This window comes from Myxocyprinus asiaticus, chromosome 10 (genome assembly GCF_019703515.2).
Source record: "Myxocyprinus asiaticus isolate MX2 ecotype Aquarium Trade chromosome 10, UBuf_Myxa_2, whole genome shotgun sequence".
NCBI classification, from domain to species: Eukaryota; Metazoa; Chordata; class Actinopteri; order Cypriniformes; family Catostomidae; genus Myxocyprinus; species Myxocyprinus asiaticus.
The window spans coordinates 24,891,067-24,917,063 of NC_059353.1; the positions used below are offsets into that span (position 1 = coordinate 24,891,067).

The 25,997-nt window shown below is 38.3% G+C and overlaps 1 protein-coding gene across 1 annotated transcript in view; it reads right to left on the minus strand.

Moving 5' to 3' along the window:
- Window positions 1–25,997, minus strand: part of dnah7 (dynein, axonemal, heavy chain 7) — a 135,273-nt gene that overhangs the window by 102,328 nt on the left and 6,948 nt on the right. Inside the window, exons 14-25 of the mRNA XM_051709515.1 lie at window positions 23,397–23,475; window positions 23,063–23,287; window positions 22,528–22,674; window positions 21,836–22,156; window positions 20,810–21,177; window positions 20,141–20,327; window positions 10,535–10,728; window positions 8,848–9,046; window positions 6,808–6,948; window positions 6,234–6,446; window positions 5,947–6,056; window positions 5,687–5,855 (exon numbers count right to left, since the gene is read on the minus strand). Of these exons, the coding sequence (XP_051565475.1) occupies window positions 5,687–5,855; window positions 5,947–6,056; window positions 6,234–6,446; window positions 6,808–6,948; window positions 8,848–9,046; window positions 10,535–10,728; window positions 20,141–20,327; window positions 20,810–21,177; window positions 21,836–22,156; window positions 22,528–22,674; window positions 23,063–23,287; window positions 23,397–23,475 (2,353 nt within the window). The remainder of the gene's footprint in view (window positions 1–5,686; window positions 5,856–5,946; window positions 6,057–6,233; window positions 6,447–6,807; window positions 6,949–8,847; window positions 9,047–10,534; window positions 10,729–20,140; window positions 20,328–20,809; window positions 21,178–21,835; window positions 22,157–22,527; window positions 22,675–23,062; window positions 23,288–23,396; window positions 23,476–25,997) is intronic.

Consider the following 25,997-nt stretch of genomic DNA (forward strand, 5'->3'; position numbering starts at 1 on the left):
TGGGGCAGATAATCCAAATGTTTTATTTAAGATAGTTAACAGACTACTTAAACAAGCCAATGTTCCTACTTGTTCATCTGTTGACCAATGTAATATGTTTCTCAATTATTTCATTGGTAAGATTGAGAACATAAACAACTCAGTAGCTTCTGTCCCTCTGTCTGAGTTGCCTCAGATTCTACCAACAAATCCTGTGACTCATGCTTTTTCGAGTTTTGCAATGGTCGATATTTATTTCATTGTCAGAACCATTATGTCCATGAACTCAACTAACTGTATTCTTGATCCCCTTCCATCATCTGTTCTCAAGGGCTGTCTTCTAACTATTAGTCCTCATATCACCTCAATTGTGAACTCCTCATTAAATTCTGGATCGGTTCCCCCGACACTCAAAATAGCAGCAATCACACCAGTCCCAAAAAAGCCTGGATGTGATGCCTCTGATATGTCAAATTATAGGCCCATAACCAATCTCCCTTTTTGGCAAAGGTTTTGGAGCGTGCTGTTGCAGCACAATTACATACTCACTTGTCTCGAAATCATTTATTTGAACAATTTCAATCAGGATTTAGAACTGGGCATAGCACTGAGACAGCATTGGTGAGGGTCATGAATGACCTCCTTATTGCAGCTGACATAGATGCATGCAGTATTTTGGTCTTGTTAGACCTCAGTGCTGCATTTGACACTATATCGCACACCATCTTACTGGACAGGCTGCACAGCTGGCTTGGTCTTTCTGGGGCCGTGCTGGACTGGTTCAGATCTTATCTTACAGATCACTCTCAGTTTGTCATCTTGGGTAATAATAAGTCCCACTCTATTCAGCATTTATATGCTTCCCCTCAGGCAGATTACTGGGAAGTATGGCCTGAGTTACAGTGCATCCGGAAAGTATTCACAGCGCTTCACTTTTTCCACATTTTGTTATGTTACAGCCTTATTCCAAAATGGATTAAATTCATTATTTTCCTCAAAATTCTACAAACAATACCCCATAATGACAATGTGAAAGAAGTTTGTTTGAAATCTTTGCAAATTTATTAAAAATAAAAAACGAAAAAAAAAAAAAAAAAAACCGGAAAAAAAAAAAATCACATGTCTCAAGTCTTTTTGAGTATGATGCTACAAGCTTGGCACACCTATTTTTGGGCAGTTTCTCCCATTCTTCTTTGCAGGACCTCTCAAGCTCCATCAGGTTGGATGGGGAGCGTCGGTGCACAGCCATTTTCAGATCTCTCCAGAGATGTTCAATTGGGTTCAAGTCTGGGCCACTCAAGGACATTCACAGAGTTGTCCCGGAGCCACTCCTTTGTTATCTTGGCTGTGTGCTTAGGGTCGTTGTCCTGTTGGAAGATGAACCTTTGCCCCAGTCTGAGGTCCAGAGCGCTCTGGAGCAGGTTTTCATCAAGGATGTCTCTGTACATTGCTGCATTCATCTTTCTCTCAATCCTGACTAGTCTTCCAGTTCCTGCCGCTGAAAAATATCCTCACAGCATGATGCTGCCACCACCATGCTTCACTGTAGGGATGGTATTGGCCAGGTGATGAGCGGTGCCTAGTTTCCTCCAGACATGACGCTTGCCATTAAGGCCAAAGAGTTCAATCTTTGTTTCATCAGACCAGAGAATTTTGTTTCTCATGGTCTGAGAGTCCTTCAGGTGCCTTTTGGCAAACTCCAGGCGGGCTGTCATGTGCCTTTTACTGAGGAGTGGCTTCCGTCTGGCCACTCTACCATACAGGCTTGATTGGGGGAGTGCTGCAGAGATGGTTGTTCTTCTGGAAGGTTCTCCTCTGTCCACAGAGAAATGCTGGAGCTCTGTCAGAGTGACCATCAGGTTCTTGGTCACCTCCCTGACAAAGGCCCTTCTCCCCCGATCACTCGGTTTGGCCAGGCGGCCAGCTCTAGGAAGAGTCCTGGTGGTTCCAAACTTCTTCCATTTACGGATGGAGGCCACTGTGCTCATTGGGACCTTCAATGCTGCAGAAATTTTTCTGTACCCTTCCCCAGATCTGTGCCTCAATACAATCCTGTCTCGGAGGTCTACATACAATTCCTTGGACTTCATGGCTTGGTTTGTGCTCTGACATGCACTGTTAACTGTGGGACCTTATATAGACAGGTGTGTGCCTTTCCAAATCATGTCCAATCAACTGAATTTACCACAGGTGGACTCCAATCAAGTTGTAGAAACATCTCAAGGATGATCAGTGGAAACAGGATGCACCTGAGCTCAATTTTGAGTGTCATGGCAAAGGCTGTGAATACTTACGTACATGTGATTTTTTTCGTTTTTTATTTTTAATAAATTTGCAAAGATTTCAAACAAACTTATTTCACGTTGTCATTATGGGGTATTGTTTGTAGAATTTTGAGGAAAATAATGAATTTAATCCATTTTGGAATAAGGCTGTAACATAACAAAATGTGGAAAAAGTGAAGCGCTGTGAATACTTTCCGGATGCACTGTATCACTGTTATGCTAATGATACACAAATCTACATCAGCACTGGCCCTGATATTAACTGCACTTTAACTGTGCTGATGGAGTATCTGCATGAAATTAGTACCTGGATGCAGCATCATTTTCTAAAGCTGAACTGTTCCAAATCTGAGCTCATGCTCATTGGTACACTGGCTGCTACACGTAAAGTTGACCTAAATCTTAAATTGATGGGTGACAACAACCTTGTGCTTCCCTCCTCTCAAGTGAGGAATCTGGGTGTCATCTTTGATGCTCAGTTGACATTTGATGCACACATTAAAAATATTTCCAAAACAGCCTTTAACCACCTTAGAAATGCATAAATGTAAATGTAAATGTAAGAAATATTGCCCGACTTAGGCCCTTCCTCTCTCTGGCTAATGCAGAAAGGCTTATCCATGCCTTTATCACCTCTAGGCTGGATTACTGCAATGCCCTCTTTTCTTGCCTAACAGCAAAAACCTTAAATAGGCTTCAGTATATTCAGAACTCTGCTGCTCGTGTTCTTACATACACCTCACCATGTCTACACATTACTCCTGTGCTCTCGCAGTTGCACTGGCTTCCCATCCATGCTCGTATTGATTTCAAAACTCTCATTTTAACATATAAAGCAGTTCATGGTATTGCATCAGAGTATCTTTGCAGTCTTGCTGTGCCCTACACTCCCTCCCGTTCTCTTCGTTCTGCTAATTCATTTGCACTTCAGCAGCCCTCCTGCAAACTTAAATCTATGGGGGAAAGAGCTTTCTCTTTCAGAGGCCCTAAGCTATGGAATGCTCTTCCTTTTACATTAGAAATGCAAGTAACATTAATGTTAATGAAAGTAACATTAGTAACTAGTCTCCCCATAGGTTGCATTTTCATTGCAATTGGCATTAAATCTCTTAAACTCTTATGTTCATGTTTCACGTCAGAGCGTCAGCGCCGCTTTGAAATCCATGAAAAGCTCTTCCAGACAAAAACGTCTCATTCTGCGTTTTGGTGATAGTTAAGACTTTACATGTTTCTTTGTTAATTAAAAAGTGCCTTACATTAAGTCACACCCCGTTATTTCACATTTGCACGTTATTTGGACAAGAGTGGCCAGAGTATTTAATTCTGACATTTATTTAAATGTTGCGCAAGCATATGGCTGAACCCTAAATTATGTATCAACAAGTCCCCTTTCTGTTGGTCAGAGTGGATTGGGAGGGGGGTAACTACACTCAGCGACCTGTAGTAGCGTGAAGTGTTGAGATCTTTTGAAAATTTGGGTCATCATTTTGGGATTCCCAGATCTCAGTTTTATAGGTAGCTGCGTCACATGCTCTGTACTGTTTTTGGGAGTAGCACACACCCCCCCTAAGGCGGCAGGTGCTTTGGGAGATGTGATTGCTGCTTTTGGAAAAGGTCATGAGGCATCAGTGTATTACTCCCTACTAACTCAGAGTCTGGGGGATGGAGCTTTAACTTCTATCTAGGGATTATGGGAGAAAGATTTGAATTTGGTATTGGAGGAAGGAGTGTGGACTAGGATTCTAAAAGATTTCAAGTCTGCATCTAAAGATGCAAGTGTTCGCCTTATGCAATTAAAAATTTTTACATAGATTTTATTGGACCAACTCTAGATTATATAGGCTTGGTCTTAAAGACACACCCACCTGCTGGCGATGCCAATCAGAAGTTGGAGACACAATCCATGTCTTTTGGGGGTGTGTTAAGATCTAAGATTTTTGGTTAAAGGTTCAGAATAATTTGTGTGACGTTTTGAACATTCAAATTGTACTTTGTCCCAGACTCTGTATTTTGGGTGATGGGGCGGTCATAAATTTGGGGGATAATCACATAAAAAATTGTGTTCTGACCAGTCTCATGATCGGCAGGCAAATAATTTTAAGGGGTTGGAAGTCAAATGGAGCGCCCTTTTTTCGGAGTGGTGTGTGGAAATGGGGAGGGTAGCTGCATTTGAGGAAGTGTTAAGTAGAAGGCTGGGGTTTAGGGACTTATTTGTTAAAAAAATGGGGTAATTATTAGTTTTTTTGGGGGGGGGCTCTTGGGGAGGAGATGTGGAGAGTGTAGTTTAATTATGTATGTTTATTATTATATATATATATATATATATATATATATATATATATATATATATATATATATATATATATAATTTATTTTTGGGGGGGGGGTTGTGTGTGTGTGTGTGTGTGTGTTTTTATGTGGGAGCACAGTAGTGTTCGTTGGGGGTCAGGGTGGGATTGTATTAGTGGGGTTTGAATGTAAAATGTTGATTCCTGATATATGTGTTTGGTTTTTCTTTGTCATGTACATATGAATCAATAAAAAATGTTGAAAGAAAAAGTGCCTTACATAGGCTGAAAAATATTTGATTTCTATCACAAGTTCTATCTAGGCTTGTTTTGTACATCAAATAGCGTTAAGAGCTCCTTTCTCAGTAATTTTATCACTAACAGTGAAGCTCTGTTGTGTGTGTGTGTGTGTGTGTTGTGAAGTGTGCGTCAGTGTAATGACACCGGGTGGACACATTACAAAAGTTCTGCCCTTCTAACCAGTGTTTATGCTGGTCTATGCTGTATTAACGATAAAGGCGTTAATCGCGATTGAGAAATATTAACAGGTTAAACTTTTGAAATTATTTGCATGCATTAATGAATTAATTCTGACAGCTCTAATTATTATATGTTCTTTTTTTATAGATACCATCTCTGTGAGCTACAGCATAGTGTTGAAGCTGAAAAATTGACACTTAAGCCCTAGGTATACTTCCATTTTGAGGCTAACGCTCAGCGTCTGCGTACAGTCGAACGCGTGGCCTACGAAAGCTAAGAGATACCGGACTATTTCTCTTCAGGAGTTTAGACCCATAAAGATATCTTTATATTCCTTCAGACTCGAGATAAACAAATACAGGTATCTCCAGACCTCCTCGCACACGCGCTCTTGACTTGCACATCCACTGTTGTTGTTTTTATCTTTGTCTCCTGTTGTATAACAGTGATTAAATCTTTTCCTAGCACTTCTTCGTGACAGCAACGTCTAAAATGTTTTCCACCTTGTGGACCCACTAATTAGTTTAAATAACTCCAGGTACATGCACATTTTGCGCATTCAAAGACGCATGGTTAGAAAGAGTATTTTTTGGGCTTTACAAAACACTATTCATGACATACAGTATTCTCAAATGTTGACTTTGTAAAACTTACCTTAAAGAACTTGCCCAGTGCAATGTAGTCCAGGCCATCAGAGCAGTTAAATACCACACACTGCTTAGCTATGGCTTTGGCCAGATCTTTGGTAGTTTCAGTCTTACCAGTACCTGCAGGGCCCTCCGGGGCTCCACCCAAGTGTAAATGTAGAGCTCCAAACAAAGTTCTGGTAAAGAAGACAGGTTGAAAAGATGAAGCTAAACAGATAATGTAATGCCTTAGGACTAACCATTATTTATAATGTAATGTATTCTGACCTATAACAGCGATCAGTGAGTGGGGTGATGACCAGTCGTGGGGTGTTTCCAAGATACTCATAGCCATAAGCTAAACCTGCATTAATCATTTTTGTCTGAAGCTGGTTTTCCTACATAGACAGGATCAAAACGAAGAGAAAAGGAGTATCAAAGCAGAACATCTTAGTGTACAAAACAATAGCCAGACACACTATACACACTGTGAACTTAAACATAAGGTCACACACACACACACACACACACACAATCACTTTCACTCACACTTACAGACACTCAAACAGACTTACAATCCAGTAGTAGCGCAGCTGACTGAGCCACTCGAAGTTGGTCTCATTATCCACACCTTTCTGGACCAAAGAAGCCAGCACGTCTCGGGCATGAACGTCAAGCACTACCAGTGCTCCCAGTGTCACTCGGTTCTGTTTAGACAGCTTACCACGCACCAGGGCCACAATGTCATCTATCTGAGTATTGTTCTGCTCCAGATAGGCCTGCAGAGCCTGATGCAGAGCAAAGGAATAATTCAGTCATATAATGGGATATTATGTAAGGGATAATGTACAGTCAGATGGCCATTATCGCAAAATAAACCCAGACAGGGCTTATAAACCCTTGAAAGGGGTTTATTTTGCGATAATGACCAGTTGATTGTATATTACCGCATTTATAACACGCCTACCTACCAAATAAATAAATAAATGGACATGAAATATTGATTTAAATTGAGATTATTTTATTATGTGAAAAGAGAGAGACCACAGATCGATAGGAATGGGACAACAGTCAAATATACAGTTTAGCGGTCATTACACACAGATATTTGGAGAATGCAGCAAAGATTGCATTATGTATAACACATACCTTTGGTCCCTTTGCAATGGCTTCATGAATGTCCTTTGTCCAATAAACCTGTGAGACACAGAGTACTGTCTGACCCGGCCAGGCCCTGACCCAGTTGATCCTCGGGTCTTTGGGATATGCTTCAAATGCCTCTCCTATCACCTGACAGCCAGGAGCCAAGAAAAGTGGTTTACATTCTTTTCCATTTTCAAGCATGGCACAGACATGGAAAGACACACAGCACTGACACAAAAGTATTCATCTAATCTGACTTTTCATAATTCGTGGTTTTCTAGATTGGAACCATGATATTCCAAATTTAATTAAAAATGTTACCACTTAAGGCTCTACAAATAAATACATTACAGATATTTAACTTACTTGAGTTGATTTGAATGAAGTAAGTGCATTGTGGAAAAGATAGTTGGATGTGCATGCATTCAATATGCATTTTTTTGACAAACGATTAGAATAAAATAAATAAATAAATAAATAATGAAAATTTGTGGTCATAAGTAGCATAAATTCAATTAAGTGCATAGCCCTAAAGTGCTTCCAAAAATAATTTTTTTAGAGGTCCTGTAAGTCATTGTCTCATTAAAACTAGGGATGCACTGATCCTATACCTGGATTGGTATCGGCTCTGATACTGATGTTTTTAACTGGATCAGGTATCGGTCTGACGACCCCGATCCAAATCCAATACTGTGTTAACCATGGACTTTACTGTCAAACTCCAAAAAAAATTACATAAAAAAAACACACAAAAAAAAACAAACAATAAAAGCACCATTAAAGTAGTCCATATGACTCCATGTGCATTTTATTCAAAGTCTCTTGAAGAGAAACTATAGCTTTGTGAATTGCAAAAGGCAATAAGTATTTACAGTATACTGTATAATATATGCATGCATAATGCGTTTCAGTGAATGTGAGCTGCTCTGTTGACACAGACTCATAGCACACATGGGGCTATGGGCTGCTGTTTTCAGTTCTCAGAGTGGTGTGCAATATGTGAGCGCTACACACAAACAACATCTCAGATGTAGATGCTTGATAGTTATATTTGCTTATAGCATATATCGGGAACGGTACCCGAGTAGCATTTCACCATATTTTTAATAAGAAGCGTATTAAACTACTGTAAACAAGGGTACATACACACACTCATACACACACTCCGCCAGTGTTTCGCCAAAGAAAGAGGCAGAGGATTGAGTTAAGGAGGCACGGCTATATACAGTATATATACAGTATATGTTACTAATGTATAATAAAATTCTAAAAGTTCATAAATAATAATAATATTTATAATTATAATAACTATAACAGTAATTATTACTATTATTTGTTTACAAATTAAAATAATATTTAGGTTGACTGGGTTTCAAAAAATAATTGTGTAAATGAAAAGTGGACTTATATCCTATTACAACTAAAGTAAACAAAAAAGAAATCTGAATCCAAATACAAATTGAAAAAAAAAAATTTGCAAAGAGGAAGGTCTTCTTTCCTACTGAAGACTTTTACTGGAATTACTCATTCTGAATTACATTCTTTGATCAACCAATCACAGGACATTGATGTGCTTTCTGCCTATCAATCATTTTGCATGTTCTCACAGTGTGGAAGTTGAAGTATTTCTCAAAAGGCTAAACATTTATACTGAAATAATGAGTAGTTAAAGGATTGTGATTCTTTTTATATGAAAGAGCACCCCTAATCAGTTCCACTAATCAGTGAGGTATAGATATTATAAACTGATATAGAACAAAACACTGGTATCGGATCGGGATAGGTATCGGCCAATACAGAGAGTTCAGATATCGGAATCGGTAGAGAAAAAGTGGTACTGGTGCATCCCACTAAAAACAATTTTAAAAAACCTGTCATTGTATAGACCAGAAATTACCTGTGTAAATGATTTATTAACAGAACAGCAGTTTTTCAAATGAAAGTTGACAAGAAGAAGCCAGACAAAACTAAACTGAATTCAATCATTGGTTCCATTCTGCTGTTCAGGAGTTCACAGACTCAGGGAGAGGTTACACATTTCTGTACCTTGTGTATGGAGTGGAGCATGCCACTCTCCAGCTCCAGGAGCCATTTCTCCACCTGCCCTCGAGCTTTAGAAGTAGAGATGATATCCAGCAACTCCACCACCTCTCCTTCACTGCTCTTCATATGAGTGATGTCCAACACATCAGTGAACACTACGCTAGCAATACCCTCAAAACACTTCTTAAAGTGGGGTTGTACCCTGAAATATTAAGTCAAGAAGTTAAGGCTGTTGCCCCGTTCCATTGCAGTTTTGACATTTTCCATTTACACTATGATTATGTGTCACCAATAACACTCATACTATGTGCAGCAGCTGAGTAGCTTGGGGTTTAGCCAAAAAACTGCTGTAATTACATAGTGACAGATTCATTTTACAAGACTGAATGCATAACTCTGTTATTTTCCATTGGAAGAGTATTCATATACACTTTATATGGTAAAAAACAATATGTTCCAGAGACAGCTAATAGAGACCAGCTTTGTGGAGTCAGTAGTGACCCTAATAACCCAACTTCCTCCTTCTCTTTTTAGTGACCTATGCCTCTGTATTATAAGATGTACAAGACCAAAAGCCCTAGCGCTTACACTCATGTTCATTAATAAAGAAATATCTGGGGTGAAATAAGACATGATGTGCTAATACATCATGGAAGCCACATCAGAGAAAGGAGAGCAGTGTGTCATAGGAAGAAGAAAAAGCTCTATAATTAAATTCCTTGTAAATAGTGGATTTTAAAGGGTTAAAAATTAGGTCAAGCTAAATTGCTTTTCATTAGTCCTTCCTTGTCTCCTTTGAGGCCTCACATGATAAACGCTCATGTAGGCAGCATTGGTTAGGCAGGCATAATGTCTGTTGGATGTGCCCAGGGAAACAGGGCAAACTAGGCTATGTGAGAACATAAAATGTATTAATAAATATTTAAGACTTGAGATTAAAGCTACACAGAGTGATTTTTTCTTATTTCATGTTATAGTAAATTACATCAAGCCTACATTACATGCTTCATCAAGAAGGAAATTCTTGTGTGTTCTAAACCCTATGAAACCAAGGGACTTTGAAAACAATTGGTAGCTATATTGATATCCAAAACGCACAAAAATAAACATCAATGATTTCAGATCAGTGTAGCTAAATGATAAGAACAACATCTCCAAGTTATATTTCAGGGGAGCATGACATGCAGCTACAGTACAGTAACAATTCTTTATACATTTCCACTAACTGAGGGCTGCGCTCTCTGTTCTTCCTGAAAATTCAGAAAAAGAAGCAGCACTACACGTCAAAAATTTACCCATACTTGCATCACCTTATGGTTTTTTGAATAATTGATCAAAAACAGACAAATCTATTATATTTCTTTCCGACATGCAGTCATCCAGCTTAGCAGAATTATGCAATCTATCAACTAAGCAAATCCCAAACAGAAAGAATATTGGAAATAGAAGCCCTCAAAATCTATTTTCCTCAAATCTGTAAATCATATTTTTTCCAGAAATGTCTCTCCTAAGCCTATTTCCCAAGGAGAAAGAATGAACGTGGAGAAGAAAGAATGCAGAGAAAGTGTGAGATTAATTCACACCACAGTAAGACTACTGGCGAGATTGCCTGAACAAAGCCCACAGAAATCCTGACACTTTTTATAGCTCAAGGAACTTTGAGCGCAATTGGTTCATACAGCCTGAGTACCTTGTTGGATCTTTAGTCTCGGAGAGGATCTCTAGCAGCTCATCATTGGACAAGAAGAAGAAGCGAGGGAAATAGAGTCTTTTCTTCTCCAGGTATTCGTTCAGACCTTTCAGAATGAGTTCCAGCAAGTCGTTGCTGTTTTTCATCTTGTCTAGCATCTTTTCAATGGCCACCACTGCCAGGACATGCTTATCCTAAAAGAGGAATACAATACAAAGTAACACAGAGTTTACCACAAGTGTTCAAATTAATATGACAATGGAATATTTTTAAACTTTTGCACAGTTACAATTCAAATGGATAATATAGATTACCTAATTTCAACATTTTCAGAAGAAAATGTGAGGGGTGCTTGCCCTTCCAAAATTTGCCCTACTAACATTGAGTGGGTGATTGCAAAGGTCTTCTAAGTGATTGTTTACTGGCTCAAGCCATCCCTAAATCTCAGTGATATACTGGTCCCTAGATATGGCTCTGTGGCCAGTTGCATAAAGCACCTTAAGTTTTTCCCTTAAATGTATTTCCCCTCAACTAAAGGAATGACTTGAGGGTGTTGCATATAATCCCTTAGACACTCTTAGGTAAGGGAAACTGTTAAGGGTTTTACTACCGTGAGCTAGGTTTTACCGTAATAAAATTCTACTGTTACCATGGACAAGTTCGTCATGTCCCTACCACTGATCTATAATATAAACATTTGTGCAACTTTAACACAAAGAATAGTTTAACTTTTTACTGTTTTTTTATTTTCATTTTAGTAACTGAAATGTTTTTCATACACAGCAATTAATGGAGGATTCTGCTTTTATTGCCGGTGAGTGTCCACTTCAGGAAAACACTTTTGATAGTGAGCAGTGAGGTGAATTTGAGGTGTTAGCTGTGATAATAGATGGCCTTTCATCATGTTAACCATTCCCCATAGTAATCCTGCACTTGCTACAATTATTGCTAATATGGTCTAAAGAGCTCTCCCTATCGTGAAAAATTTGCATTGGTATGCTTTACTCTTCAACTGGTTCTATAAACTTCGCCATTTCTCCTTTTTTTTGAAACCTTGTAACTGTTAGCCAACACTTAAGGTGAAGTTTTATTACCCTTAAGGTTTACTTAGGAAAATGGCAGTTAAGGGGCTTTATGCAACACTTAAGGGAATACTTTTAAATATTTAAGGGAAATTGTAGAGGATTATGACGTTTTACCTATAAAGACCCATAAGTAAAATGTAAGGGTTGTTTTCTGCAACACCATTAACTTTAAGGAAAACTTTAGGGCAATCTTAAGGGAAAATCTCACTTAAGGTGCTTTATGCAACCGGGCAGTGGTCCCTCCTTCAATTTAATTCTATAGGATTCCTAAGTCTGTTCGCTTAGAAAAGTAATACCACACCTTGCCTCAACAAGCTGCATGATTTGAGGTATCATTCATGTCTATAGCAAAAACTGGTAGTGATGGGTCGTTCATGAACGATTTGTTAATTTTGAACGAATCTTTTATGTGACTCAGAAGAACGAGTAGTCTCAGAGTGATTCGTTCATTTTGTGTTGGCCGCGCATGTGCATTGCGCAGCCTCCGTTCATTTGTTACATGAAAACTGCATAGGCAATGTACAGGAAACAGAAATGATTAGTTCACCTCTCGAGTCATCTGGTCCGAGTTGTTCGTTCTTTTGTCACGTGACAGCCGTATACGCTTTGCATTGCTCACACAGGAAACAGAAATGATTAGTTCACCTCTCGAGTCTTCTGGTCCGAGTCATTCGTTCTTTTGTCACATGACAGCTGTATATGCTATGCATTGCTCACACAGGAAACAGAAATGATTAGTTCACCTCTCCAGTCTTCTGGTCCCAGTCGTTCGTTCTTTTGTCACGTGACAGCCTTATACTCTATGCACTTACGGCTGTCATGTGACAAAAGAACTAACGACTCGGTCAAGAAGATTCCAGAGGTGAACTAATCATTTCTGTTTCTCATAATTTGTCCTTGGCTGCATTATACATTTTTCCTTGTTGGGACTATAATCAAAGTTTGCGTAAGTAGACGTGCTGGGGGGGATTTGGCTATTGAAAATGTAAAATTTTAATTTAATTCTGTTCAAATGAACTAAATGACTTGAATAAAGATTTGTTCATTTTGCTCAACGAGACTCTAAGATTGAAGTCAGTAAAATGATCCGATCTTCCCATCACTAGCACAAACAGTGTGGGATGAGTTATGCTCTGAAGATTAACACTAGAGTTAGAGGTATGTTTAAACACATAACCCCAAATATGAGGAATAGTAATAGTGACACTTGCCCTAGCAAGCGCCACTAATAATTTTATAGTTCAGTAATGTGCACCATAGCTGTGCATATTAGAATTAGCTCTAAATGAAGCCTCCATACTCTGTGAGATGTTTTCAAATTCAGCTACAGTAAAGAAGCTCAACAATCCTTTCTTAATTTTAAAATCATAGGTAATTATATAAAATACTACTCATTATAATTTGCTGCTCTCAGAGTTCAGACAAATCTAAGGATGAAAAGAGGGCTAGAGCACACCAGCAGTAGTGTAAGCAGTAGTCATATTTCAATGCTTTCACAAAAGAGCTCATTTATAAAGGTATTTCCTACAAGGAAAACTCCCATCTATCACTTTCTGATTTTCAAACGTTGTCTGAAGCCCATGTCCTTTATTAGAGAAAGAGGAAACAATTGGATACCTGGCCCCCTCCCATTCACCCCTCACAGATGCTGCTCACCTGTAAAGAGATAATAATTGCTTTTTCCCCTTTTCGGATATCTATTGATTTTCTATTACCAATGGTGACTAGACTTGAAGCACTCACAAGGAGACTGAAGTTTAACGAACACTTTTGAATGAAAAGAAAAAAAGCCTGAGTTTTCTGACAGACACTGAATGGGAGTAATGAGGGGTTGTTAATAAGCAAAGCCTACTCAAAATAACCTTTTAAAAACATAAAACGATGCCACTGGGTAGCTGTAATGAAAGAAAGAGAGCGGATGTTTTATGCAAATTACTGTATTAATTATTCTTTCTCAATCACATTGAATTACATTGGAGTTCAATGGTGAGTGCTGCCAGAATGTGCCTAAATAGGATTCTGAAAATCATTTGCTTCCTTTCACAGGGTATAGAAATATGCAGGTGGGCTGCTTAACACATCCTGATATTCACAGTTACTGATCGTGTTTTCCTCATGAATGTGCTTTTTCATTTAGCCTTGTAAAGAAATGCCTCAGGTCTCAGAACAGCTTCATATTTGTTCAGCCCCCTACTAGTGTACAAAGCACAAAAAAAAAAAAAAAAAAAAAAACTGGGCTCTAGGCCAAAAACTGCATCCACCAATATTTCCTCCATATACTGTTCTGTTATTATAAGCATCTCTTTCAAGTATTTCTTTATGTATGGCTATTCATCAAACAAGCTTCCCTAACGCAGCAACAGGCAAGAGCACCTGCCTTCCAGCTGAAATAATATGTTTGCTTTTCAGAGAGCAGCCATTTATGGCTTATAATGTGGGACAGAAATTATGGAGAAGTGTGGGAATTATTCAAAACGGAAAACATCCTCAAATAAACCCAAACTTTGAATTCAATTACAGAATGTTTATCTCCTTTTCTGTCAAATGGTGAAAGCAAGAAACACATTGGAAAAGAGTAAATCCAATCTGGAAGAGGCAGGCAGCCTTGTGTATACCATGGATGAAGAGAGACACCTAGTGGACATTCTGATATTGCAGTCTTTTTACGGTTTGATTAAGCACCACAGTGTTGGACAACATCATTTAACTTAATTGCTTTAATTTAGTGCATAATTTAACATTACAGAAACATGCAGAAAGAAATTCTGATTTTGTCTTTGTTTAGGGTTATGACTGAGCTTATCTATGACCAGTGCCGATCCTCCCTATACAGAAGGGCGAGGCCAGAATGGTTGTATGGGGTAGCAGCTGCCACCCTAAAAATGAGCTTGGCCACCCCACTTGCTACCCCAACTCGGACCCCATTCGTGCCCTGGAGACGATAGCGCAACGGCTTAACCCGTCTGTGTTGCACATGGTCCATAACAACGTGAATCGAGAAAGCAAGAAGAAGGTATGCACATTTATCATACTTCAAATTTGTATTTAATCTTTTCATTATCATTAGAAAGCTCATACTCCAGGTCTCCAGCTTCGATATAAGACTGTTTATGACAGAAATGCCACATCGAAAGTAATTTCTTTGTGTCAGTAATGTCTTTGCGTTCTTAAAGGAATAATTTACTCACCCTCAGGCCATCCAAGATGTATCTAAGTTTCTTTCTTCATCAAAACAAAATTTACGATTTTTTGGATTTCATTTCAGGCCTCCTCCTTTAAACAATGCAAGTGAATGTACTCCATTTTTTGATGGTCCAAAATGCATATTTAGGGTGCATCAAAATAATCCACACGACTCCAGCAGACAAATAAAGTTCTTCTGAACCCAAACGATTGATTATTTTTAGAAACAAAACAATACTTATATACTTTTTAACGACAAATGTTTGCTTCCTTATATCTCTGTGACTGCGCTCATGAGAGGGATGACGTAAGCTCATTGGTAAGGTTACGCGTGGAGGAGGAGGCAGGAAGTGCATCATTGTTTAATTGTCTTTGCTGTAGATTTGTATTTGTATAAGTGTATTGTTCAAAATGGTCGTTTGGCGTGTGTATCCTGGATGCTTCAACCTTCAGAAACCCCAAAGAAAATGCACGGCAGGAAAAATATTCAGTTTTAATCAATTGCCTATACATGATCATGAGCGATTGAAGCTCTGGCTTATCGTGCTGAACCTGGATATCAGTACACCCCTACATTTTCTCAAATATTGGAGGGTGTGCAGTGAACATTTTACCCCTGAGGATTTCAGACCATTGAAAGAAACAAAGGGTTGATATCTGAATTCATCGGCTGTGCCCGTGCTGTTTTTCCAGCAAACTCAGGTATGTGTGGAAACTCTGTCATTGTCAAGCCTCTCTCAGGCTCTGCACCTCCCTCAGCGCTCCGCTCCTCATCACCCGATTTCTAATTCACCGCACCTACACTCAATTCACTCACTCATCACTGCCTGCATAAATAACTCACCTTCACGCCACTTCACTGTCAAGTCTCACACAAAGGACTCGCAGTGACAATTAACTGTCTGTATTTGCTCTTGATCTTCGTCGATATCTGTTTAGTGCTTACTCTGCTGTTTTGCCTGTTACATCTTCTTCAGTTTGTGAAGCTCTTCTGTGATATCACTTGTACCATTGATCTCACTGTGTAAACACTGTGAATCTCAGTAAATGCTCTCACACTTGGTTTCACTAACTACAACTTGTGTTGCTTGAATTCCTGACAGTCATATAGCCTATATATTTCTGCTAAAGATAAAGCACAAGTAGATAATGCAATGGCATTGCTCCGAAATAAAGGATGGTTATTTACTGCAGTAATGTTTTATTATTATTTTATATTGTTTTGAAATTGTTTTGGACTGTTTTGGTTTGTGAACGGTGCTTGTAAACAATGACGCACTTCCTGCCTCCTCCTCCACACGTAACCTTACCAACGAGCTTACGTCATCCCTCTCGTGAGCGCGCGTCACAGAGATGTACGGAAGCGAACATTTGTAGTTAAAAAGTATATAAGTATTGTTTTGTTTCTAAAAATAATAAATCGTTTGGGTTCAGAAGAACTTTATTTGTCGATACAAATTTATTTTGATGCACCCTAAATATGCATTTTGGACCGTCAAAAAATGGAGTACATTCACTTGCATTGTTTAAAGGAGGAGGCCTGAAATGAAATCCAAAAAATCGTAAATTCTGTTTTGATGAAGAAAGAAACTCAGATACATCTTGGATGACCTGAGGGTGAGTAAATTATCAGCAAATTTTCATTTTTGGGTGAACTATTCCTTTAATGTCATAAAGAAGCACATACCTATATTTAGTTATGCAAGCTCTGCTGAATGTCATTGCAATGCTTCAATAAGATTACACCGTGCTTTGGACTATGTATGCGTGTCATGTGGATGTGTCTTCAGCATATGGCAGTGTGAACTGCATGTTTTTTCAGCGATCAGCATGGATTGCTTGTGAACCAGTCATAAAACAAGTCAAGCTTTGCAAAGGAACTGCTATTGAAAGATGGGGCAATTAAAAACACTTGATCACGATGTCTTGTTTTCCATATAAAAATATCGAAAAATCCTTAAAACAAGATACATTTACTTTAGAAGCAACATGTAAGATATTTAGATTTGCTTTCAGAGAACGTCTCTTGAATGTAAGTGTCTTTGTGTATAAGTGTTTTTTTTTTTTTGGTGTTGTTGTTGTTTTACTTCATACTTCTGCCAGTGCTGTAAAGTCAAAGTATACAGTACTGTGCAAAGGTTTTAGGCACTTGTGAAAAATGTTACATAGTGAGGATGTCTTCAAATATAATGCCATAAATAGTTTTCATTTATCAGATAACATCATACAAAGTCCAGTAAACATAAAAAAGCTAAATCAATATTTTGTGTGGCCACCTTTAAAACAGCCCCAATTATCCTAGGTACACCTGGATACAGTTTTTCTTGGTTGTTGGCAGATAGGATGTACCAAGCTTCTTGGAGAATTCTCCACAGTTCTTCTATCTATTTACACTGTCTCAATTGCTTCTGTCTCTTCATATAATCCCAGATTTGCTTGATGTTCAGTGGGGGCTCTGTGGGGGCCATGACATCTCTTGCAGAGGTCCCTGTTCTACTATTCTAATCTTTTCTATTTGCAAAAGTAATGTTTGGGATTCTAAAATGTATTTTTCCTATTGACACACTAAAGCTGAAGATATAAATAACCATCTTAAGACAAATCTTTTTGTGAAACATCTTAAGTGCATAAAACTTTTGCACAGTACTGTACTTATTTTCAAGATTCTCTGAAAGCAAGTCTAAATATATTATATGTTGCTTCTTTGGTAAATGTATCTTGTTTTAAGGATTTTTAGATATTTTAAAATAATTAAATATTTAATATTATATTCAACATTCTCAGATAACAAATTCTTCTTCTGCAGTATAGCTGCATTATTTTAAAGGAGTTTTAGATATTTATATTGGAAAACAAGCCAAACAACAACCAATCAAAAACGTATTTTGTTGCAGTGTATAATGGGCGAAGACTATCCTCTCTCAACTTTTTGTTCACTTTGATCCATCTTTAACTCACAAATCAAACCTCTTATGAACTTTAATAAAGAAAGCATTAAAGATATAACGCCGGGGTGTTTCCTTTAAAGACACTCTGACATGGAAGTTTTACTTCAGTGGAACAGCAGCTCCGGCTCCACTTTATTTCACAACGAGAGTGTTTCTGTATTTAATTATTTGGTATTTTTGTGCAACTTCAATTCCGAAAAAGTTGGAACAGTATGAAAAATGCAAGTGAAAACAAAAAGGAGCGATTTGTAAATTATATTCATCCTTTGCTATATTGAAAGCACTACAACTAAACATTATATGATGCTTTTTATTATTTATTTTTACTTACAGTAATTTCAAATCAGATGATTGGAACAGTCAAGTGTTTACCACTGTGAAACATCACCATTTATTCTAATAACACTTATTAAGCACTGAAGATACAAGTTTGTTAAGTTTAAAAAGTGGAATTTTCCCCCATTCATCCATTATGCAGGTCTTCAGCTGCACAATTGTACGGGGTCTTCGTTGCTGTATTGTGCGCTTCATAATGCACCACACATTCTCAATTGGAGATGGTCAGGACTGCAGGCAGGCCAATCTAGCACCCGCACTCTCTGCTTAAATTGCCCGTTTCAACTTTTTTGGAGCATGTTGCAATCAACTGATTTAAAATTACTGTACAATGAAATTCACAAGTCAAAACATAACATAATGTTTAGTTGTAGAGCTTTCAATACAACAAAGTGTGAATATAATTTACAAATAACTTCTTTTTGTTTTTATTAGCATTTTTCATACTAATATATATATATATATATATATATATATATTATATCACCTACATCACCTTAAGCTGTCTGGAAAGTTTTGAGTGCGTCTGGACTGTGAGCTGTGTGATCTCCTCAATCAGGCGCAAGGTGGTCAGAACTCCTCTCGCATGCCATCATTAGAGTTTAATGTGATCTCATGTTGCGTTAAATGAGATCAAACAACTGTTCGACAAGGAAAATGTTTGCCGTCAATTTTTTATTGGTCATGACTGTTTGATAGTTTATGGTACTGACATCCTGTTTACACCGGGCACGCGATGCAACGAACCGGCTTGAGGCTGTCTACACTGTGCGTGTCGACACAAACTTTGTAAACCATTTATTGTGTTGTTAGCAGTGGTAGTGCCAGTGCATGCAGCGCAAAATGGAACAGGATATCTGTTTATTGTCAATGCAACGAAACATACTGCAACGGACACTTCCATGTTAGACAGCATCATTGATTATAATGGGTTCTATTGCTTTTGATGAAAAGTGACTCTCATGTCTGGAGTAGACAGGGTGTGAGTGTTAACAGTTGTGCTTGAGATGAACGTGGGGATGGGGGCGTGGTCGTGTGTCTGTTTGCGGGAGAGAGGGAGTGGTGTGGCTCATCAAACTGGTTGGCGTAATTTCTAACAGCTATTTCTTGTTACAATGATAGCGGAGGGAGACCTCAAAAGCAGCCAAAACATGCCCAAGAAAAGAGAGAGCGGCACAACAGTACTGCGTTGGCGTATTCATGCAGAAGTTATTTGTAGTTTATGTTAGTGAGAGTTTATGTTACTAAGAGTTGAAGGTATTGTGAGTTTATGTCACTATGTTTTGATTTGATGCTACTGAGTGAAAGCATCAAGATGAGTGTGCAGAAGGCAGAAAATAAATTTAATATATTCGGATGCAATGTGTTGCATATGCGTTATGTGTAAACCCTGAAGTTTAGTTTTATAATGTTGAGGGGCTTGTTCATTCTCTTCTGATTGAGTTTCAAAAATGGCTTATTTCGAGAGGCTGCACGCTGTTAGCCAATCATAACAGTGGACGTTTATGTTGAAGTTTTAAGGAGACGCTTAGGCCAAAACCAAGCGTTTCAGACAGAGGACCAGAGACAGGGTGGAAAATGATCATATATTACTAAATTATGACTGTTTTAATGCAAAAAACGTTACTAACATTATCAATGTAAGATAATAAAACTATAAAAAAGAGCATTTCATGAACCCTTTAAAACAAACGGTACTAAAATTGCAATCTCACATGACAAACTGATTATTGTCAAACTGATGCTCTCAGCTTCCTGTTGCCCATATATGGGCTGCACAGTGAACATGCAGAATAATTGACGACAGAAAGTGCCTCAAAGTCTTTAGATTTTCTACAAAATTCCTGTGTCCATTTTTCCCCCAAAGTTTACAAAGCCTAGGGTTGTCACAGAGAAGGGTGTGATATTTCATGGCACATATTTCAGTGATATCTGAAAGGTAATAGGTACATTTTCTGCATGACATTTAATTTTAAAAAGCCATGTAATATATAAACAAACCCAGAATTATTTCTATTTTTAAAAAGTTGCATATGTGGGGTTTTCTGGCTCACCAAGCTGACTTGTTTCATAGTGTCTCTCCAGGTTTTGTCAACGGCAGTAAAACGACGTCCCTCCTCGGGCATCTGGGCCATGATGTCTGGGGAACTAAAGATAGGCTCAAGGTAGAGCCAGGTACCCTGAACCTTCAACCACTCATCCAGAATTTCCTGCAGCAAAAGCAGCTTACCCTCCCAGTCCCTAAGATATGTTCATACAGGCATATAAACATTCAATAGATGTATATTAGAGAGATAACTAACAAATGCTTCCTCTAAATTCGCATGTGAAACATGAGAGTCGTACATGTAGTTTATATAAATATACAATGCTATTCTGGCCAATATACCATCTGTGTGAAAGTATTGAATCTTTATACAATACACTCAGGAGGCCTTTTTCTCATACTGAAGGGCAAAATATGATACTGGATACTGTATATAGTGGGTTGCAAAAGTGTGAGGTCACTTGTGAAATATGTTAGAACTTTTCTTTGTTTTACATTATTCAAAATCCCAAAACTTTGTTTATTTTTAGCTTTAAATTAGACTTTTAAAACCCAGAATTTTGATGTGAAAACAGACTTTTGAACCCAAATGTATTTAAACCTACACTAATGAGCAAACTGAAAAATGTGTGTAACATCCATGCAAAAGCACAGACACTGTTTTCTCATCCTTTACCTTATCTCAGCCTCAAATGGCTTGCTGAAGGGTGAGCCTCTCATTGTCTGGGTCTTGACAATGTGGTCGTCCAGCAGCATCTGGATCTCATCCAATGAGGACAGAATGGAGGTCCCGGTTTCACGATAAGGCAGGAGGGTGAACTCCATCTCTGCCCAGTCAGTGGCCATACGCTCCATGGCCTTCTCAAGGAAGTGTTCCTTACTGGCCGCTTCACTGATGGTTTCAAAAGTAGAGAGGTGAGCTTCCAGATGCAGGGGAAGAAACTGAGCCACACAGGCATCCTGATCTGAGGGCTTGAGGGGGAAGCCAACAACTGCAGACATGGCCTCCCAATGCCGTTCACGGAGACCAGGGTTACATAGCACCTGCCGAAACAAATCATCCACATAATTAATCAGTAGGTCTACAATGAATGCCCACAGAACTTCCTAGACAGCTTTGCATATTTCTGCATAGTCACAAAATTATAAATAATAAAAATATATGGGGATATGGGGCGGGAAGTTATCTACACTCTTGAGCGCTTGTGGTGTAATATCCCTCGGCAGAGGAAACCCACTTGGAGTAGGTTGGCCTCAGTCACCATTCACTTTCATTGTATGTAAAAAAGATGCAATGAAAGTGAATAGTAATAATAGTAATAGAAACATACTGCCTAACATCATCTTTTACGTTCCACAGAAGTAAGAGAGTCATATGGTTTAAAGTTTGGAACAATATGAGGGTGAAAAAAATTATGACAGAATTTTTTGGGTGGAACTATCTCTTTTAAATCTAGCATACAAAAATGGCAAAGAACCTACAAGGGGGGAAATTTCAGTATATTAAGGTGTTGCCATCATACAGTGATTTGTTTCTTTGAAGATTAATAAGATTAATAACTCAGAACATAAAACTACAGAGAAAATCTTGTATAGAATTTGCACAGATGTATACTGACATGAAAGGACAGTTAACTCTTTCAAAACAGTTCTCAGGTAGCTTTAGTCACTCAATTGAAAAACATCACATTTCGCAGCACACCTGCACTAGAGGAATGTGCTCCTTAAAGGCCTCCACTTCAGTTTTCACACAAGTTGCGATGTGGAGAGCTTTGGGTAAGTCCTGGAAGCTTTTCTCAAGCTTGTACAGGGAACGGATGTAGTTACCCACATCCGCTTCCAATTTATCCGGGCTGACAGCTGTGAGCGGCCCGTGCACCCAATCCTTGTGTTGGATCTGAAACTCAGTTGCCGTCTCATACAAGCGCAGGAATGGGAGCAGGCGGTCTTGAACCGCCTTGCGCTGAGGGTACTGAGAGATGGGCCAGCCAAAGGCCTCCTCCTCCTGATTAAAGCCACTGATCTGATAGATAAGAAAATGTATGTGTTTGATTGTGTAGGTGCAGTGATAAGAGCTGTCATTCTCAGCGACACTCTAAAGCCCAACTGACAAATGCAGATTGTATGAAATCTTGTCATGTCTGTTTTGTTATTTGCACTCAGCTTGGCTTTGAACATAACCCTAAAATTATACATGAGTGGTTATACAAAATACTTTTTGTTTGTGTAAACCATTGCCACTACAAACTCTCAAGAGTTATGGGAGAGCTCAGTTAAATATTCCATTCCTTTGAAAGTATATAGAAAGTAATGGTTGTTCTTGATTGTTTATCTACACAGATAAATATCCCAGCAGTGAAATACAATAAAATATTTTTGTCCACAGTACAGTACCTTGTCCATAATCAGGTCTAGTTTGGAATTGAGGGTCTGGGCTTTTTTCAGGTACTTGCCGAGCTCAGAGAGGTCACCAAAGGACACAAACTCCTCTACTTGCTTTGAGAAGCACTCTAAATCCTCCACAACTCTCTCACACCTCAACTATGATTAAACACACACACACACACACACACACATTATTACAGGAATTAGCACTGCATTTTGAACATCTGTGAACATCTTTTCCTTCTGTCATGGATGGGAATAATTTGATTTATTTTTTACTGGTTCGAATTACTGCTTTACTTTATATTTATAACTCTTATGTTTCTGTTGTTGTTAGGTATAGAACAAAAGCTCATGCTTAGAGGTTCCTTCTTTTCCCTAATTGTTGTTGCATAATATGAAGGTTTGTTGTGTGTGTGAACCATCACCAAGTGTATTTGTTGCCATGATGACATTGTATGTTTTCATGTTTGGTTTGACCAGTTGTGTTGAGTGTTCCCTATGCTAAGAATGTAAATTATTTTCACTATAATGTTTCTCACACCTTGAGGCCATCCTGGAATTGTCCGGTTTTCTCCTTAATGATCTGCCGGTGCTGATCAAAGATAGATGGCATGCATGCATGATGCTGGAAGGTCTGGCTATTCAACTGCATGTCTCTAAGGGAGAATGTGACATAATCCACCAAGAAACACAACCTGCTCTTGGACTCCTGGAGCTTTATTTCCAGCTGAGGCATCTCCTCCGCCTCTACCTTTACCATTAATGCCTACAGCATCAATCACAAACAGAAAATGACTTGTAATCACTTTTTATATTCAACAATTTCAACAGCAACTAAACACAGAAGTTTCTAGGAATGAACTGACAAGTATTACCTTAAGCTCCATAAGTTCCTGTGTGTTTGAAGGAGTGCTGAGGGCTTTCTTTGATATTGTATCATATTCCTCACACAACCTATAGTTCAGTGACACAGATTACCAAGCTATGATGCAACAAGTTACAGACAAAGGCTATGTTCATGCAACAGAATTGACACAGCAGCAGAATACAGTTATCAGTCCTGTTCTAGAGTGCTAAATACGGTTCACAAAGTTTGGTTATTAACAAGAGTGACAACTGCATACTATAACCCAGAGGTGCCCAGACTTTTTCCTACGAAGGGCCAAAAACTTGACTGAGGGCCGTGGACTAAAAGTAAATGTTGCATTATAACAAACTATGGCCCTGAAATTCATTTCCGAAAATGGGGGGAATTCCCTCCTTACATATGGGCATTTTTTACCTTTACAAAGGTAATTTTTTCTAACCTTATAAAATGACTGAAATACTTTTATGTCAAATACTTTTATTTAAACAATCAATTCAATTTTAAAATGGCATGTTTAAATAATTATAAAATTGCATGATCTCTACATTGCATAATGTGCATTGTTACTGAAACACATTTTTTTTCATTCACATATTTCCAAATATTTTGGCTATTAAATTAACAACAAAAAACCCCCCAGAAAACTTAGCAACTCCTCTGCCAATTAAATAAAACTATTTAAAAAATAAACATTTAACAATGAACATTGGTCAGAGATATAATTCATACACCAAAAGTGGTTAATGTCCTATAAAATTATTATTCTATAATTAATAATGTTTTATTTAACATCAAGGCAATTTAACACATCCAGATATTACTTTTGTTAATATTATTTTTTAAAAAAAAAAAAAACTACATTGTAGCATTTGACAATTTTAGTGCGGAAGCATGACACCAAACTGATGCGGAGCATGAGAAGTGGAGTACCCGTCTGTGCGCGTTTATGGCTCGAGCATTCGCCACTGACTCGGCAACATCTGCACAACGTACAGCAAGAAACAAATAATGTTCAGCGAAAAATCTAATGAAGAAATCTGCGATGTATGTATTTGGAACTATATCAGATTGCAGGGGAATTTTTTTTGCCCAGAGCCCCCATTAATTTCTGATGCTGGATGGAACTAGAGATGGAGATGAGAGATGTAGCAGGTGTTTAAGTGTCTTTTTTCACCATGCAGCTGGTACATTACACAAAGCATTTTTGCTCTTTCTGCCTTTCTTGCAAATGTGCAGCATTTTGGCTAATGAGGGAATGCCAAGATATGAAAGGTGGCTGAACTATATTGCTCCATGGCAAAGTCACGCGCTTGCAATGTTGACAGCTTTGTTGATTATAAACAGGAATGATGTAGTTTTATCGTGTCACTCGCTTACGGAGATATGGTAAAACGCAATTTGCATATCGAATGAACAGGTTTAGAAAGGTTTTATACATCTGTAACACCTTAAGCTCAGTAACTACACAAAATTCAACAAGCTGCACATGAGAGAGAGAGAGAGAGAGAGAGAGAAGATTTACTCGCACAGTTTCTGGAATTACAGTTTGATACAAAAACAAGTTTATTGATATGATTTGTTCATCTGTATCTGTTGGTTTACTAATTCGCAGCTGCACTGTAATGTTTATGAATGTGGAACTTGTGGGAATTATTAAAATTGTGTGCAATATCTGTAATTCTGCGCCGAATTTCAGGCTGTGCAAACTGTGTTATATTAAAATATGAAAGTTGCCCTGGTTCCCCTCCTTTATGATTTCATTATATAAAAAACATTACTCCGCAATCTGCTAAATTAATGCAATGAAAAGCTGTGTCAACAGCATTTTTTTCTTCTTTTCATTTTTTTCCCCTCTTGTCATATACTGCAAGACGGGCCAAATCAAAGGTCATCACGGGCCAGCTTTGGCATCTTTTGGACATCTGGTTTGGGCATCTCTGCTATAACCAAACTGACACCCATAAATTTGCAGGACGCACATCCTGTGTGAACAGAACCACACTAGACAACTAGTTGTCTGTCAAATCATATAACACGATAGCCACTTTCAATGCACACATGTTTAAAACATAGAACAGTGTGTGTTGTTGTTTTCTTTTTATGTGGGTTCTGGAAACAGAGATAGAGATATGAGCTGTGTGTCATCTGGAGGTTTTAGATTCAATTGCTGTCTTCCACTAGAGCTGTTACCATCAATTTTGTGGTCTGGGAGCAACCCAAATGTTGCTCTCTACACTCGTTAAAGGGGTAGTTCAAGCAAAAATAAACATTCTCTCATCGTTTACTCACCCTTATGCCATCCTAGAGGTGTATGACTTTCTTTCTTCAGCAGAACACAAACAAAGATTCTTATAAGTATATCTCAGCTCTGTAGGTCCTTACAAAGCAAGTGGATGGTGATCAGCCCTTTAAAGCTCCAAAAACCACAGACAATCATAATAAAAGTAATCCATATTACTACAGTGGTTAAATTAATGTCTTCTAAAGCGATACGATCACTTTGGGCGAGAAATAGATCAATATTTAAGTCCTTTTCACTATAATTGTTTACTTCTGGTCACTCTCCAAAGCACGTCCACGATGGGACTCGGTTCATGCTGCCTCTCAT